The 17,693-nt window shown below is 32.1% G+C and overlaps 1 protein-coding gene across 1 annotated transcript; it reads left to right on the forward strand.

The window, feature by feature from the left end:
• LOC134232307 (coiled-coil domain-containing protein 148-like) lies at positions 1 to 16,654 on the forward strand. Its single transcript, XM_062714259.1, has 12 exons — positions 1 to 93; positions 7,666 to 8,053; positions 8,822 to 9,000; positions 9,332 to 9,530; positions 10,014 to 10,161; positions 10,544 to 10,750; positions 11,720 to 11,860; positions 12,786 to 12,904; positions 14,879 to 14,996; positions 15,429 to 15,479; positions 15,625 to 15,708; positions 16,300 to 16,654. Exons 1-12 carry the CDS (start codon positions 18 to 20, stop codon positions 16,447 to 16,449), a joined length of 1,860 nt encoding a protein of 619 aa, XP_062570243.1. The 5' UTR covers positions 1 to 17; the 3' UTR covers positions 16,450 to 16,654.
• Positions 16,655 to 17,693: the final 1,039 nt, after the last annotated feature.

The following is a 17,693-nucleotide window of genomic DNA, read 5'->3' on the forward strand; positions in this document are numbered from 1 at the left end:
AAATTCCAGTTTCAAACATGAGCAGTCCTAGTTGGCCGAACAGAACCATGGACAGTAAACCATTTATCACCAAGTATACATCAGATGATCCAGGTCTGAGATTTATTTATAATGTGTATACACAGTTAATCCTTATTATCTTGAACTTGATTGAACAATGAAAACTTTTTTTTTTTTTTTTTTTTTTTCTTTTTTTATTTTTTAATTTCAAAAAGTGACAGGTAAAGTTACATAAGTTTTTTAGTCACATTCACACACACATTCACACTTCCCCTCTGAATTTAAACAAAAATGAAATATAAAATATATAAAATTCGAGAAAAATTTAAAGTTGGTGTTTAAATAAGTGTTATCATGGTTATAACTCAAAAATATTTATCCACTGTGACCATAGATTATCAAAATTGTTCATTGTAAAATTTTGAATTGATATACATTTTTCTACTTTATACTTAAGAGTTAAATAATGTAGCAGCCCAGTAATCATAGGTATTTTATTCTGCTTTAAACAAGAAAAGATATATTGCTTTGTATATAAAATAATGAAATTTATCACCCTATTATGATAAGAAAATGGCGTTTCACCTAAAATAATATTGCATATGTTAAATCCAACTCTTTCAGAAGTTTTTGTAAATATGTGCATGCTAAGATTACTCCATAATGAAGAAATTTTTGTACAATTTAAAAATATATGTTGTATTGTTTCTATATCCTGTTTACAAAAGGTACAATGTTCATCAGATAAAATATTTATTTTCTTCAAATAATATTTCACTGGAAGTATTCTATGTAGGATTCTATACTGTAACCATTGAGCAGAAGTATCCATAGTTGTTCTGAAACAAACCTTAAAAACATCTTGAACACAGATTTCAGATTCTAAAAGCATTGATAGTTCCTGGTTCCATCTAAATATTGCTGTAGGAATGATGTTGTTACTATTCAAATATCTATAAATAATTTTAGTGCACTTTTCATATACAATAATATTTTCAAAATAAAAAGGAATAACAGGGGTACATTCCCTCTTAACAGATGATTTATCTACAGACATTGTTTTTAAAAACCTGGATATAGCACAAATAACACTGTTATATTGCATGATGCAAACATTAGACAAATGAAATCTATTTCCAAAATCTGTAACATTTAAAAAATTTCCTTCATTGTCTAAAAAATCACAAACACTTTTAACGCCATTTACATACCAAGTCTTTACAAAAATTGTTTTGTTTCCAATTTTTATATTGGGATTATACCACACAGGTAAGTTCAGAAACTTAGTTTTCATATATGAATTGTTGTTGAGTGTTTTCATGAAATATAACCACGAATTAAACACATCTTTCCAAAAAATGTTGTTATTTTTTACAATAAAGCAAGACACATACTCTTCACCAAAATCAAAAGCTTTATGCAATATGTCTTTACCATTAATTGCCAAAAATATATCTAACCATGGTTGATTACTTCTTGTTAATCTTTTAATCCAGGAGCATTTAAGAGATGTAATAAAGTTATTTATATCCAACATTTTTAATCCTCCTTGTAAAAAATCCTGAGTAATAACTTTCCTTTTAATTTTATCACATTTTGATTTCCATATAAACTCAAAGACTTCTCTGTTCAATAATGATAGAGTTTCTTTACTTGGATTTGGCAAAGATATAAAAAGATGGTTAAGTTTTGGTAAAACTAATGTTTTAAGAACTGTAACTCTGCCAATAGGAGTAAGAACCCTTCTTTTCCATTGCTGAATTAATGCTTTGATCTTTGGTATTTGAACATTGTAGTTTAAATCAATAATTTTATCTAGTTCTACTGAAAAATTAATTCCAAGTAAATTGAAAGTTGTACAACCCCATTCAAGTTTCCAACGAGAATGATGGAAAACTTGATTAGAGAATTTTTTTGAACCTATCCAAACAATTTTAGTTTTTGAGCTGTTAATTTTAAGTCCTGTAAACTTTGAGAAAAAATCAATTGTATCTAATGCTGCAAAAAGTGATTTAGGTGAACCGTCAAGGGCAAGCCAGGTATCATCTGCATATTGGGATATTTTATGTTCTGTTTTGTTAATAACAATTCCTTTAATACTTTGATTTTGTTTGATCATAATTGCAAGAATTTCTGCACAAAGAAGAAACAGATAAGGTGCCAAGGGATCTCCCTGACGACATCCTCTTTGGATATAAAACTGTTCGGATAAAAATCCACATTGAAGCACAGACGCACAAAATTTTGTATTTAGAATTTTAACCCATTTAATAATGTTTTTACCAAACCCAAAAAATTCTAATACTTTATACACAAAGGTCCAGGATATTGAATCAAAAGCTTTTTCGAAGTCTATAAGTACAAGCAATCCCGGTATATTTTTAGATTCAGTGTAATCCATAAGATCATAAAGAAATCTGGTATTTTCACCTATATATCTTCTTTTTAAAAATCCAAGTTGAGTATTTGATATGATACTGTTCAGGGTGGATCTTATTCTATGACTAATACAACCTGATAACAGTTTATAAAACACATTTAAAAGTGTGATAGGTCGCCAGTTTTTCAAAAATTCTCTTGGCTTATCACCTTTTGGTAAGCATGTGATTAACCCTAATCTTTGAGAAATGGGAAGTTCTTTCCTCTGAAATATGTCATTTATGGCAAGTACTATAAAATGTTTTAAATCTGACCAGAAAAATTTAAAAAATTCTGCAGTAAAACCATCACTTCCTGGCGACTTATTGTTTTTCATGTTTTTTAACACCTCTAAGACTTCATTTTCCAAAATTTTTCCCTCAAGTGTATTGGCAATATGGTTTTCAAGTTTTGGAACCTCATTAACTGTTATAATTTCTGCAAGATCTATGTCGAGAAGTTCTGCATCTACAGAAGTATAAAGAGATTTGTAATACATCCTGATTTTATTTAAAATTTCCGACTGATTGTAAATAGTTTCATTTTCCTCTGTTTTAATCTTTTTAATAATTTTATTTAAATAATTACGGGATTCTAATTTACAAAAATATTGAGATGGTTTTTCTCCATATTCAACCCATCTTGCTCGAGATCTTATGATGTGACCTTGTAACTTTTCTTTTCTTAAATTCTCAAGGTCTGTTTTTTTCTCCTCTATTAAATGTAGATTTAATGTTCCGGTATTCTCTGTTTCTAATTTTTCTATTTGGGCAATTAACAAGGCTTCTTCTTTATTTTTTTCTTTCTTTCTATATGAGGAATATGAAATAGTAATGCCTCTTATCTCCATTAGAAGGACTTCAAAAAATGTACTGTTATCCATATTTTCTATAAGCACATTATTCTTTTCGTATTTGTTTCTAACAGATTTTATTGTTTCTTTCACTTCGGTAACGTATGTTTTGTCTACAAGTAAAGAGTTATTAAATTTCCATACACCTTTCCCTTTCTTAAAGGTATTGAATTTTATATCTAGAACCACTGATGAGTGGTCAGATCTGTACCCTGGTTTAATTACTAAATTTTCAACCAAGTTGCACATATTTTCAGAAATTAAAATATAATCTAATCGTCCTTGTTTTATTGGATTTTTCTTTCGCCATGTAAATATTTTTAAATTTGGATTCAAAACCCTAAAATAGTCTATTATTTGTAAGTCATTCATAATTTCTAAAAGTTTTTCTCTTGCCTTTGGATTGTTAATGTTACAATAATTTTCTGTATCTATTGAAGGGTCAAGAGCCAGATTAAAATCACCACATAAAATAAAGTAATCATTATCAAATTCTAAAAATGTCTCTCTTACTAATTCATAAAACTCTGGATTGTCAGAATTTGGTCCATATATATTAATTAAAGTAACTTTATTATCCTCGATTGTCATATCGAGAGCTAATAAATTACCATAATCGTCCTGTTTCTCCCTGTGAATATGAAATTCAAAATTGTTATTAAAGAGAATGCATACCCCTCTAGAGTTTGACTTGTACGAATTAAAAATACATTTATATCCCCATTGTGTTTCAATATAAGGTTCTATTTCTTTAGTAAAGTGCGTATCTTGCAAACAGAGAATTGAAAACCCTTTTTTCTTATAATAATTTAAAACATCCTGTCTCTTGGTACCTGTTGCCAAGCCTTGACAATTCACCGTTGCTAGTTTAATTGAGCTACTTATTTAGTTTGTACTGTTTTAGAAAAAAGCAATAAAGAGACTCGAATATGAAAACACCATCTTTCTGAATAATGAAAACATGATGATATTAGAAAAACAGGGGGACATACAAACACACACACCGACACACTCACACAAAAAGTAAACATGATCTGAATTTACCGAATATCGAGCCCGATCTCACAGTCAAAATGTGTTATTTTCACAAAGACCACTCCGCTGCATATATGAGTAATTATTTAGTAACCTTTCAATTTTTCAGACACGTTGTCTAAAATGTCAAATTTGTAGCGATTTCCTTCTTCGTCGTGGGCGAACACTTTTCCATTAAAATACCATGCACCATGAATTCGCGGATCATTGTTCAAGTCGCGCACCAGTTTAGCGTTCATTTGTGTTAGGTGATCGTGCATGGTGAAGATCTTTTGAAGATTTTTGTCAGCTCTATTTTTGATTACCATGATCTTGATGTCGGTGTTTCGAAATTTTGCGATCACAGGTCGTGGTCCTCTTCCATCTCCTCCGGGAATCCGATGGATCGCCAAAACATCTGCGGGGTCAAGGTCAACGTTCACCGCTTCCTTGAGTGTCACACATAGCCTTTGTTTAAGATCTTCATTTTTCTCCTCTGCCCAATTCATAAATTTTATGTTAGATTTTTGGGAATACTGCTGGTTTTGATTAGCGAGTGTGATTGCAGACCCTGCAATAGATTCACATGTTTGAAGTTGTTTCTTCAAGTCCCTCAATTCCTTTGCCTGTACACTTAGTTTTTCTCTAAGAGTATCAAAATCAAGATTAAATCCATCAGAAATCTCTTTTGTTTGTGTTTGGAATTCTTTATGCGTTCTCTCTATTTTCTCCTCGAATTCTTCCTTAACTTTATTTTTAATACCCTTTTCGAAATCTTCTTTCATTTCTGAAATTATTTCCTTTTTTATTTCACCTTTCAGTTCATTTTTCATTTCGAGCAAAATCTCTGAAACTATAAGTTTTACATCCGATTTCTTGACCATAGATTCTCTAATCTCAGTGAGACTGTCCTGAATTTGTTTAAGATCGTAAGTGATATCGTGATGTTCTGATTGACTATCGTCTTGATTGAGGGAATGATCGCCGCTACTTGTTCTTGGTTTTTTCACTGCAGCTTTCTCAGAAACAACGGATTTTCTTATAGACATAGGTGCAGCTTTTAAATCTAGTTGCACAAATTTTTTTGGTTTTATTTGTTCTTTGTCTGGTGTTTTTTTGTTAGATCCCGCTTTATCCGAGGGCATCGTGAGTGAATGCGTGTATGCGTGAGTGAATACGTGTTCACAGTGAAGACGATGAAGAATGTCGTAGATTTAAACAGCACACTTCTTACGCTACACTAAGCCCAAAGCTAATGCAAAACTCACCAATATTGAATAATAAGTCCTTTCCACAGAATTAAACACACTTAAAACCATATAGAAACAAGGTTTAGGAAATAAACAGCGGAGCCCAAATTTTTCGTCAGTCACAGACCATCACGTGACCGGAACTCCGAACAATGAAAACTTTAATAAATTCAGGGAATTGAAATATTAAGGGTAAAACACTTAGGAAACAAGAGCATCGTCATGGCAAAGTGGAGCATCCCCTCACAAAGAGCATATCAAAACAGTATTCAACATTTACAAGGGTTGTCCCAAAAAGTCATAGACAATGTTTATAACTTTTTTAACATGCAACCAATACTAACCAAATTTTGCATAGACATAATATATTCCATGTTCTTTAAAATTGTGAATTCTTAAATATATATCTTTCATATTGTCACAGGTGGTGAAAAGTCAAATCTCAACCGGGACTCGAACCCAGGGTCTCTGGTGTACTGTGCCAGTGCTCTTACCAACTGAGCTATTGAGACCCGATATATTGACTGACTCTCACGCACCTGTGAACCCGGTGACATATTCCCCCTCTTCGTAGAAATTCGTCCCCGAATTTTATGAGTTAAGGAAATGCGTGAAGCATATTCCAAGGGAACAGTGGGTTGTTTTCGTTGGGCGCCAAATGTATTAGGCGGTGAAAAGTCAAGTCTAAACTGGGACTCGAACTCAGGGTCTCTGGCGTACCGTGCCAGTGCTTTTAAACCGAGCTATTGAGACCCAATATATTGACTGACTTTCACGCACCTGTGAACCCTGTGACATAATTAATAAAATTGGGACAATTTTTATGATGGCCGATATGGTCTGTCGGCGCACGAACAAATTTCCAAAAAATATACATATATAACTAAAACATTTGCTTTTATTTCTTTGGTACTATGTAAAACATTAGACTGAAATTTAAATAAGTGAAACCAGAATCAAAATTTTGATAACATATCAAATTTTCGCATAAATAGCATTAGAAACAGACGATTGGTGTCAGGATTTTCAAAGTGTTGTTGGAATTGAGTTTGATGAAAATGACGTCGTCAAATGCATAACTGCCGCACGGAGATGTAATAAATTGTTTTGGATATGGTTTATACATATGGTTCAGAGACGGGAAAAAGGAGTACAGACATGACATTAAACACTAGATTCGCATAGAGAAGTTGTTTTTAAATGGTATGAGGTTCAATGATAGTTTTTCCTCTGTACCGAAAAGTAGTTGCCGCATGTAAGAAGTACCATACTGTTTGTTAAACACAGACAGTAGGGAAAGTTCTAGGCCACAAAAGACGTCAAACAATGTGTACAGTGTAAGATGATTTTTCGACTAAAATTTCAACCGAAATTTGAATCTGCCAAAAAAAATGGACAGAAGTGAATTTTAATAAATCCCTTTGTCAAGAGTGGTTTTTCACTCTTAAAAATTATTGGGATGTTAAACAGATGCATGTGTAGTGGAAAAAGAGATCATGACGTTATAAGAGACATAAATTATGCTTGCTTTCATGATGTACACATACATGCTTTCTTTATTTTTTTCATAATTTTCTTATTAAACATGTTAAATGTGATATTATCATGAAACTTGAAATGCATGATCATGAAATGTTACTTTTTGATATGACAAGAAAAGAAATTTAATTTAGCAAAGAGAAACTAAACTGTTTTCCCTGTCTTTGACTTTTTGGGACAACCCTCGTATCCTGGTGCAAATTATGTCACTTTTGTTTCACACAGCATTAACTCACTCACTCTGAAACAAACCCACAAATACAAATTGCCTCACTATATTCCCTTCAAGTTTTGTGAGGGGATAATATCATTAATATGTACATGTATTGTTGGGACTTCCAAATGACCTTGACATTTCCAAGGTTTTGGAGATATCAGTAGTCTAGATACCGAAGTTCAACTGTATTTTGTATATTGATGTTATAAATGAAATTAATATTGAAAAAAAAAAAAAACAATGATAATTTTTTTATACAAGAAGAAACTGCATGAATATCACAAATACATGTATATGTATATTTGATGTCTGTTTCATAGAACATGTATGCAGCACATAAATGCTTGTAATTTTTTTGTTTTTGATTTCCACAGATAAATTACAACTGAGAGCAAACAATGGAATCCGAAGCAACAAATACCTACCTGTGGACTATGAAAAACTCAAACTTATGGCAACAGAGAAAAAATTTGCAGCACAGAAAAGTCTACTTAAAGTGAAGAAAATTGAACAAATGTCAAAACAGAGTAAAGAAAACCTTCTCTTGAAACAACACAAGCTAGTCTGGCAAAAAGAATTTATGAGACTGAACAACTTACGTAAGCGGATTCAAGCAGAAGTCGAGAGTCACCGCAGACAGAACGCCATGGAAGGAAGTGGTTGCTGCCGAATTTTTGAACACTTTGATCTCTATGAGTCATCTTTGGATGAGGAGTTTGCTAAGTTTAAGCAGAATACCTGTGAACCTGTGTGGAATTTAAGGTAAAGTTTCAGTAATACTTGTAGTATTAGTGATATAAAATCTACAAAAGTTACAAAATGGGAATGAAGAGCATAGTACATTTTTATATGTGCCAAGATAATGTGAAATTTAAACAAAGATTGCCAATTTCATGGAAAAATATTGTTAATCAGACATCAATAATTATTAAGAAACAAAAAAATAAAAATTGGACATGAGACTTTACGATATTGGTTTTTGAAATACATGACTCTTTTTATGATTGGAGATCGAAATAAATAAATAAATCTGTAATTTTCAGTATAATGTAAACTAGAATGATTCAGCATTTGTCACATGTAATATTTAGGGGGAGAAGAGGACAGATGTTGTGGGTCCTAATGAAAACTTTCTTAATTTAGATTTTTACTAAAAGTAAACTTTTGATCTTACTCTCAAATAATAACAATGTGCAAATGCATATTTTAATGTTCACAGAAGAAGCATTTCTAAATTTTTATGATAAGACTTTTGATAAAAGGATACATGTTTTGAACACGTAATGATTATAATTCTATATACAGGGTTATTTTCACCCCTTATTATTTTCGCCCTTTCACAATTGCAAACAATTTTGCCCCTTTTTATTTCGCCCATTTACAGTTTTTTTTTACGAAATAATATTATACTTTTTTCTTTGAATTTGCCCCCGTCTTAAATTTGCCCACATGTCTGGGGCAAAAGGGGCGAAAATAAAACGGAGGCAAAAATTTCCTGTATACAGTAATTATATGTAATCTGTACAACAGGGAAGATTTACAGTTTTGGATACAAGACAACCACGAAGGAATCAGGCTGGGGGATCCAGAAGTGGTGGAGAAACACGCTGAGATCCGCCAGACCATAAACCATGTCAAAGGTCAACAGAACAGCGTGCTGCAGCAGCTGTATAACGAACAGAAATGTCTGGAGGGGGAACTACAAACAGGTAATTATAGCTCATATTGTCTTAGAGAAGGGGTATGAGACACTTGATACAGTTCAAGTGCACTATTTTCTTAGAGGAGGGGTAAAAGACACCTAATTCAAATTAAGTGCATCCTAGGCCATGTTTTAGAGAAGGGGACACTGAAATTCATTGTAATTATAGTGACCTTTCTTGATGTTTTGGATCTAATTTTAGACCAACTTGGTAAGATCGCAGAGACCTGTCTGCTACATGTATATAACAAGTAAGGTTTTGGAGACAGCCTATGATATAATGTGGAAATTGTTTTAAATTATTAATTGATTTACTTTATTTCTGTTTATCGTTTAAGGTTTTCTGTGGGAAATAACTCATGGTGGATCAGAGACGCCTCACATTGACTTTGCTGAGGGAATTCCAGAGGAAGCATTTGACCTTGAATGTTCAGATGATGAGCTCAAGGTCACAGTGCTACAAGAATTTATTATTATCGATCAGAAATTCAGAGAGAGGCTTCACTTCCTAGAAGATGAACATTCCAAGATTTTGAGGTATGTTAGCTTTAAGAATATTATTTTTCACAGACAAACCACAGCATCATTTCTATTCATTTCTTTGGTACATGTAATGTTATTTAAGTGTTTAAAATTTGCAGGTGAGTTTACAATTATTGAACACTTTTGACACCTTATAATGGGATTGAATGTTACTATTTTACTCACAGGCACTTGTTTCTATAATAAATTTTTGACCCACAGTATAATAATAACATGTGTTATTATTAAACTATGGGTCAAAAATTTATTACAGAAACAAGTGCTTGTGATTTTACTGCATGTATTAAAAGTTTTATTGAATACATTATTTACTGATTCTATAATTTTTTTGAATTATTGCTATACTTAGTGAAAATTATCTCCAAGAGTTATTTTCCTTTAAGCAGTATTTTCATGTGACAACAATAGTCAGGAGGATACTTCAGGATATAAATTCAAAGGGAAAATACTAACAATGGAAATTTTTGTTGTTTACAGTAAAGGTCTTCATGGAGGGTGGAGTGATGAAGACCATTTCTGTTTTTTGGCGAATTATGAACAGTATCCTAGAGAACTCAATAACAGGAGGAAGTTGATTCTAGACAGACTGAGGCGCCACCTACCACACAAAGCTAGGCATGAGCTTGTGAGTAGTCTCAAGTACAGATGTACTAAAAAATTAATAAAAATGTACAAGAAACATGACTGCAGAGCTGAATAATATGCTTCATAAGAACTTTTTTGACAACAAATATTAAATGGTTTCTTTTACTCAGAAATAAAATCTTTTAATATATAAATGATATAGTTTAATGGTACTTAAAAATTAATTCTGTCGTAGTAAGTTTGAATATTTGCTTGATGATAGAGATCAAATCAATGTCGTCATCATAGATAGTATTAGTCAAAAATGTGTTACATTGTATATGACATAGAATTCGGTGGTTTTAAGACTGCTTTTTACCCCAAAACTTGAAAAGACTCTGTCAGTATATCCCATCTTCTCAGTGTTTGTGTAATAATAACAGGTGGCTCATGAGGAGTGGTGTGAGGCAAACAAGTATTTTCATGAGCGTAAGCGAGCGCTGGTGGTGGCGTGGAGAAAGGGCCGAGCTGAGCTCCTTAATAAAGCCCGCAGTACCTTTATTGAGGTGGAGATCGCTAAAGAACTGGCGGAAGTGAAGGCAGAGTACAATCGACAACAGAAAAAGATCCGATACGAACTTTACGAGAAGGTAACTAGTCAGCAAATATATATTTTTTTATTTAGAACATGTAGAAAAAGGACATTTTATTTCATTTTACATTTCATTTCATAAGTAAAGAAAAAAAAATCAGAATAAGAAGTTCTGCTTAAGATACTTTTAAATGAGATAGATTTTTATCATTAAGATGTCAATTTTAGAAAAAATCAAGATGCTTAAGTATAATTATAATTTTCAAGAAGTTAATGTGCATGTTAAAAACAAATACTGCAAAATTTAAGCTAAAGAAAACGATAATAAATAATAATATGTGTTCATGTGTATTGTATAGAATGATTACATTTAAAATACATTAATCTGGTAACATAGAGGACAAGGCCTAAAATAAAAATTAGTTTGTTTGCAGTTGCCTACTGACCCACTGAAAATGCACCCGACCCAAACTTTTTTTTTCAGCCATTTCGTAATTTTATTTTTTTTTTTTTTTCAATTTTCAGAATATTGAAACTGTTTCATTTTCAATTTTTGACTTTTGTTTTTATCAATCAGTGGTTTATAACAAGAGTGGAGCTTACTCATGTTTAGTAGGCCTATGAAAACATGGAAAAGCTCTATTAATTGTTAGCTAACAAAAATCTGATTTTTTTTTTTTTCAAAAAAAAAATTGATAATAATAAAAATGCATCCCTACCTACCCAGTCTAAAAATAATAGGTCGGCACTGCAAACAAAGATTTTTTTAAGCCTAGCCCAAAAAATTCTCATCAGAGTTGTAATTCATTAAAAAAATTGATTGCTAAGAGTTTTGTTAGGTTTTTTTTTATTTTTGAGAGAAAGTTTTTTTTCCTAATAAATATAGAAGGTACACTTATACATTTCATTTCAGTATCGATGATATAAAAACTGAACAATTTATCAGTGACTAATTGATTGATTACATGTATATTTTTCAGATCTTACATTAAATGATTAATGATTGATTGATTTATTTTTTAATCAGATCAAACAATGGAGAGAACAAAAAATGGAAGCCATGATGTTACAGCAGAAGATAGATGAGAGAAAGAGAGAAGAAGTTCAGGAGGAGCTCAGGCTCGAGATGGAGAGAGAGAAGAAGAGACGGGCACATGAAAAGGAACAGGTCAGTTATTATAGGTTCAGGACGGGCACAGAAAAAGAACAGGTCAGATATAAGGTTCAAGAGAAATTTAGACTGGAGATGGAGAGAGAGAGAGAGGAACAGACGGGCATGCAAAAAAGTACAGGTCAGTTATAAAAGGATCAGGACGGGCACACAAAAAAGAACAGGTCAGTTATAAGATGTTCAGGGCTGGCACATGAAAAAGAACAGGTCAGTTTTAAAAGGTTCAGAATGAACTCAGGCTCAGGATGGAGAGACAGAAGAAGAGACTGGCAAATGAAAAAAGAACAGGTCAGTTATAAAAGAACAGGTCATGCAGTTATAAAAGGTTCAAGAGCTAGAGCTCAGATTTGAGATGGAGAGAGGGATGGGCTGCTGGATTAGCAGAGACTTTTAGAGTTTTGAGAAAAGATTCTTCTGAAAAAGAATGTGTTAAAAATGCATCTCATACTCAGTTATTCCTGATTCATTTTTTGTGATCGGCTTAATTGTCTGGTCAGTTGATTCAATACGAGGGGTCCGGCCGATTTTTTTAACTTTCTGTGCATACATTTATGTCCTGCACTTTACTTTGTTGACAAAGCATCGTGTAAATCTTTAAAATACTACCTAGCAATATTTCAACCCCTATACCTACAGATGCAAAGGTTTACACAGTTACATGGAGAAAATACTTATTATCAAGTTTAAGCTCTTTAGCTGCATAAGAATTTTATTCTGAAGTTCACTTCCCTTTTAAGTGCAGTTTATTTATTCATTGGTGTTTTTGAAAGCAAGGGTATATCTTTCTGTTTCATTATGACTGATTACATTTAGTACTGGACGGTCATGACATTTCAATATTATATGGCAAGGTTTTATCTCTTTGACATATGCACAAATGTGGGGCTAAAGTTTGATTATTTTTTAAATTTTTTAATTACAGATTCAAAAGTTTGCAACTGATAAATTGGAGAAACGAAGACAACAAGATCAGCGTGATCAGGAAAGAATGGCTGAGCTGAAAAGACGAATGGAGGAACAGGCTATCATTGACAAAGAGAGGTAACTCAAGTATTTCTCGGATGAAAATGTTTAACTGTAAAGCAGGGCCGCGTTTCACAAAACTATCGTAAGATTTATCCTAAGGTCTTTCTAAAATTTTCTTTGAAATATTGAAATAATGTATGTCTCATATACTTTTTTTTGCAGATAAACCCTCGAAAAAAAACAACAAAATTTATTGCATCAACTAAAGATAATGTACTTTGTGTGTGTGTGTTGGGAAGGGGAGGGGGTCATTAAAATTAAATTCGAGTTAATTTCATCACAAAAAATTAATAAAATTTGCTGAAATGTCTTTTTGCTCGGGAAATAGACGCTGAAAGAAAAACCTAGCGAATTTAATAGTGTGCCTCGTAAAGCGTTGGTCGTGATTAGTAAACTTTCATTTTACTGGTTAAGATAGTGAGTTGTGGAGCGGGGGTCGTATAGATACTTAGATGCCTAGTGAAAGTTACTTATCAATTCTAATTTTACTAATCTTATCTAGTATAAATATACCAATATCTGGTAAAACTTCTTTTAAGGTAGTGATTGTATGGACAGTAAATTTACTAGTTTTCTTCGTGACTTTAACTAGTTATTTTTTTACAGTGGAAGTTTTTGACAAAATGCATGTGATCACTTTTAATTAAAACTACTACTGTATCTGAAGCTTTGCAAATCATGAAAGATTTTTTCAATTAATCCATTTGAAACATCAAATTGTGTTCAAAGTTCGTTCATAAAATTTATTCGATGCAGTAGCCCTTTTACCAAAAAATCTTACAACTAAGAGCAAAACTTCTCCCCCATTCTACATTACTTAAGCTGCAAAAAATCTTATTTTTCTATTACTTTACAGAAATATTTTATACATGAATTTGATTCAATTATTTAGAAAAATATTTTTATCAAATTAAAAAAAGAAAGTGTGGTAAAATTTAAGTCTTAGTCGTAATTTTTTTTGTGTCTTTGAACGCTTCAACTACTGCAACAAAATAACAATGCTAACAGATGAAGAAGAGAAACAAAAGAAAAAATTCCATTCAAAATTTTAGGGTTTCAATATTATTAAGAAAAGCATAAAGAAAGCAAGAACATACAGCATGAAATATTACAACATATTGAATTGTCATACACATTCCTGTGGATTAATAAGGATACCTCATCTAATTTTGTACGACTGAATAAAATGTTTATTTTGAAATTAAATCACTAAAGTTAGAAACATATAAAAACCATTTATATATTGTCTGCCACATTGTAACAAAATAAATTAAAGTAAAATTCATGGACTTATCAAATCCATAAAAATACACATGGTCCAAAGAAGCATTTGGGGTTTTTGGGGTGTGCAAATCAGTTGGGAGGGGACACAACCAAAGAAAATGCCTTGAAATGATTAAAGTGGAAATACATAAAGTAGGTACATTTTAGTTTCTCAATCGTATATTTTTTCGCAATTTTTGGGGGGTGGGGTAGGGGTGGGAGTGTCATTGTTCTGACTGGCCGGATATAGTCCAAAGGATTGTTCTATCTCTAAAAACCGTTTTCTTTAAATATCCTTCGGTTTTTAGCCAAAATACATACTGTCACAAGTTTCACTTTAGACTTAAGACATGTATTTAGTTGTCTTAAGATTATGATAGATCTTACGATTATCATAAGATATGACAGTTTTGTGAAACGGCTATGGTGCAATCTTACGATAATTTTCGGTCTTAAGACAGATCTTAGTCATAAGATAGTTTTGTGAAATGGGCCCCAGGATAATAAAGTATTTCACTGTAGAAAGTAGAAAACTGCAAGTATTTCTCTATAGAAAACTGTGAAGCTAAGTAATTACCGGTAAGTATTTCTCTGTAGAAAACTGCAAATGCTGCTGCTTAAACAGGTGCAATCCGAAAACAGATTGTAACTGTATGTAACTCTTTAAAATATGAATTTTTCTTTGATTATGATCTTATTACCTTAAAATGTGACTACTTTTTTCAGAATTGAGTATCGTAAGGAACAGTTAGACCAAAAGATAGAGGAAAGAAAGATGAAAGAAGAAAGGAAGGCTGAAGAAGAGATAGAGAAGGAAAGAAGACTGGAAGCCCTGAGGGAGCAGGTTTGTTTGATAATGTGCACTGTGCAATTTATTAAATTGGGTGGGGGTTATATTCAGTATGCTTAAGGTGTATGCCATAGAGAAAAAAAATTCAATTATTTCACGAGCTATACATGTACATCTAAACGGAAACTAAAAGCAGTAAAATAATCTTGCATCAAAGATAGCTGGAAACATGAGATAATTAATGCATGAAAGTCTATGCCTGGCTCGAGTTATTTATTAATTAGAACATATGATACAAACAAAAAATATGGATGCCTGGATTGGTATTTTTTTTTGCAAATGATGCAAAAAATAAATTTCTAAAATAATAAGATAAATAGCAAACCTTCTATGATGTTCAAAAGTCCACCTTGCTGCCCTCACTTCAAATCCCACTAATTATTGTGAAAATTTTTACTGTAAAATCATTAATTTTTATATGTATAGGTCAGAGTGATAGCTGAAAGTGATCCTGTGAGAATGATGGCAGATACAAAGGTATAACTACATATTTCTGTTTGTAAACTACGAATTACTTCAAAAGTATGTGCTTCTCTTCAGTCAATTTAGAAGGAGAAAAAAAGGGAAACCTGTAAAACACATTTGTCCATTCTTTATTTATAAAAATAATTGTTCTCTGTAGGCATGGCAAGCCAAAAACGAAGAAGATGATGAAATAAACATCAATAAACCTTTGTTTGCTATAAACACATTCCACTCAAAACAGGTAGGACACATAATTCTAAATGATGACATTTTTCTTGATTTGCTGCTTGAAATCACTTAAAGCAACTTTTATTTGCAACAACTTTATTTCGCGATTTACCAGAGATAATTTTTTTCGTGACGATTAATTTTCGTGATCAAGTCTTTTTGGAAATGTTGGTAATAGACAGAAATTTTAAAGACTGGTTCATGGCAAGATATATTTGCACTGACAAGGCCCTCTCAAACGTCATGAAAATTTCTCCCATGGGAATAAAAGTTGGTTTACAGTACCCAGTTATCACTATAAGGCTATAAAAAATTAATTTCTTGGTTCTCAGGCCTTGGTTCTCAGGCCTTCCCTAATCTCTTCCAAGGGTGTCTCATTGAACCTTTTTTATTGCTAAGTCAATAAAATAAAAAACAACAAATCACCTCCCTCATCATTTTTTGAGGTTTTGTACAATGTAAAAAAGCTGCCTCATCATGTTTTTGGGGCAATAAAAAAGTAAAAAAAAAAAAGCCTCTCTCCCTCATCATATTTCTTTAAAAAAAGACCAAAGAATCAAGGAATTAACTTTGCATGGCCTAATTATTTTTTTAATATAATCAGATAACCACGGATCCTCGGATGCGGCTAGAGGCAAAACTGAGGGAAGCCGGTCTCCATAACTCCCCCTACGCTCGACAGGTAATGGCCGCCGTCCCTCCCCCACAACCCCCTAGGAGGGACATGGAATCCACTGTCTTTAAGTATGACTGAAGAAGCCAGAATAAAGCGGCAGATTATGTTATGTTTAAAGTCAGTGGTTTGGATTGCCGAAAAGTGTTGGAGAGCCATTAATTCACTCTTATATATGGTCACTAATAAACTGTTTTCTATTCAATTTAATGTTATTTTTTTGATTTATTGAATTCGTTGAATTTATGCCCAGATTGACTTGATAAATAAATTAAAACATACATTATAAATTTTTTTTCATCTTATGGAAATGAACAGTGGAATATTTGGATCAATTTTCTACCTTTGCTTGACAGATTTGACACATAGTTTTTTAATAAAGTACTATTAAATAATTGATGATTTAACAATGAAATCATATATGATGTGTATACTTTTTAATGTAGTTAAATATGTCAATTGTTCTCTCTTTGTAATAAAAAGCATATGTTTACTTATATAACTGCAGCAGTACAATTGAGGCACACTTATTCAAAAGATGACATGCCTGCATTTAAAAAGTTTTAAACAATTAGGGTTTCTATAATGTGTACTCGTACTTCTGTGGCTTTGAAAAGAACTTAATCCATGTGGTTACATATCATTGGGCCTAAAGCAATACTACATTATATTTAATTAAGGATAAGAAAATGATTTAACTGGTTTTGATTATATTCATGACAAATTATACTACTTATGTAGTAAAATACCCTTATCAAGTGTATATGGGCTGAATGTTTACAGGTTGATTCGATATATAACAGCAAGCTCTGTGCAAAAAATAATTAATAGAATGAAGTAAGCCATTGACAAACAAGTTTATGAAACAAAAATATCAGGTTTGTTAAAAGATATCTTATGACTTCCTTAGAAAGGCCATAGTAGATACAATGACCTTTCAGCAAATATAATCTTCCATTCTACATACCATGTATGTCCCACAGTGGGAATCGAACCCATGATAAGGATCAACTTCTTACTCTGTGACTCTAAACCAGTCACTTTTACCACTGTGCCACGATTTTGTTCCACTTGCTCATTGAAAGATGTATATTAAGTTATATGCAATTATTAATCATTAAGGTATGTCACTCATCAGCCCTTTAGAAAAGTTTAGGCAGAACCTCTTTCCTCAAAACTTTTTAAATTTAATTCATTTTTTATGACATATTTAAATTAACAATGTAAATTGTTCAACATTCAGTGGAAAAGCTGCTCAAAAATTCACAAAGAAGCAAAATTTATGAAGGACTAAATTCCCCTATTTTCTCTACGATTTTGAGTCA

This window comes from Saccostrea cucullata, unplaced genomic scaffold (assembly GCF_032062105.1).
Source record: "Saccostrea cucullata isolate Sc308-1 unplaced genomic scaffold, CSIRO_AGI_Scuc_v1 ctg234, whole genome shotgun sequence".
NCBI lineage: Eukaryota > Metazoa > Mollusca > Bivalvia > Ostreida > Ostreidae > Saccostrea > Saccostrea cuccullata.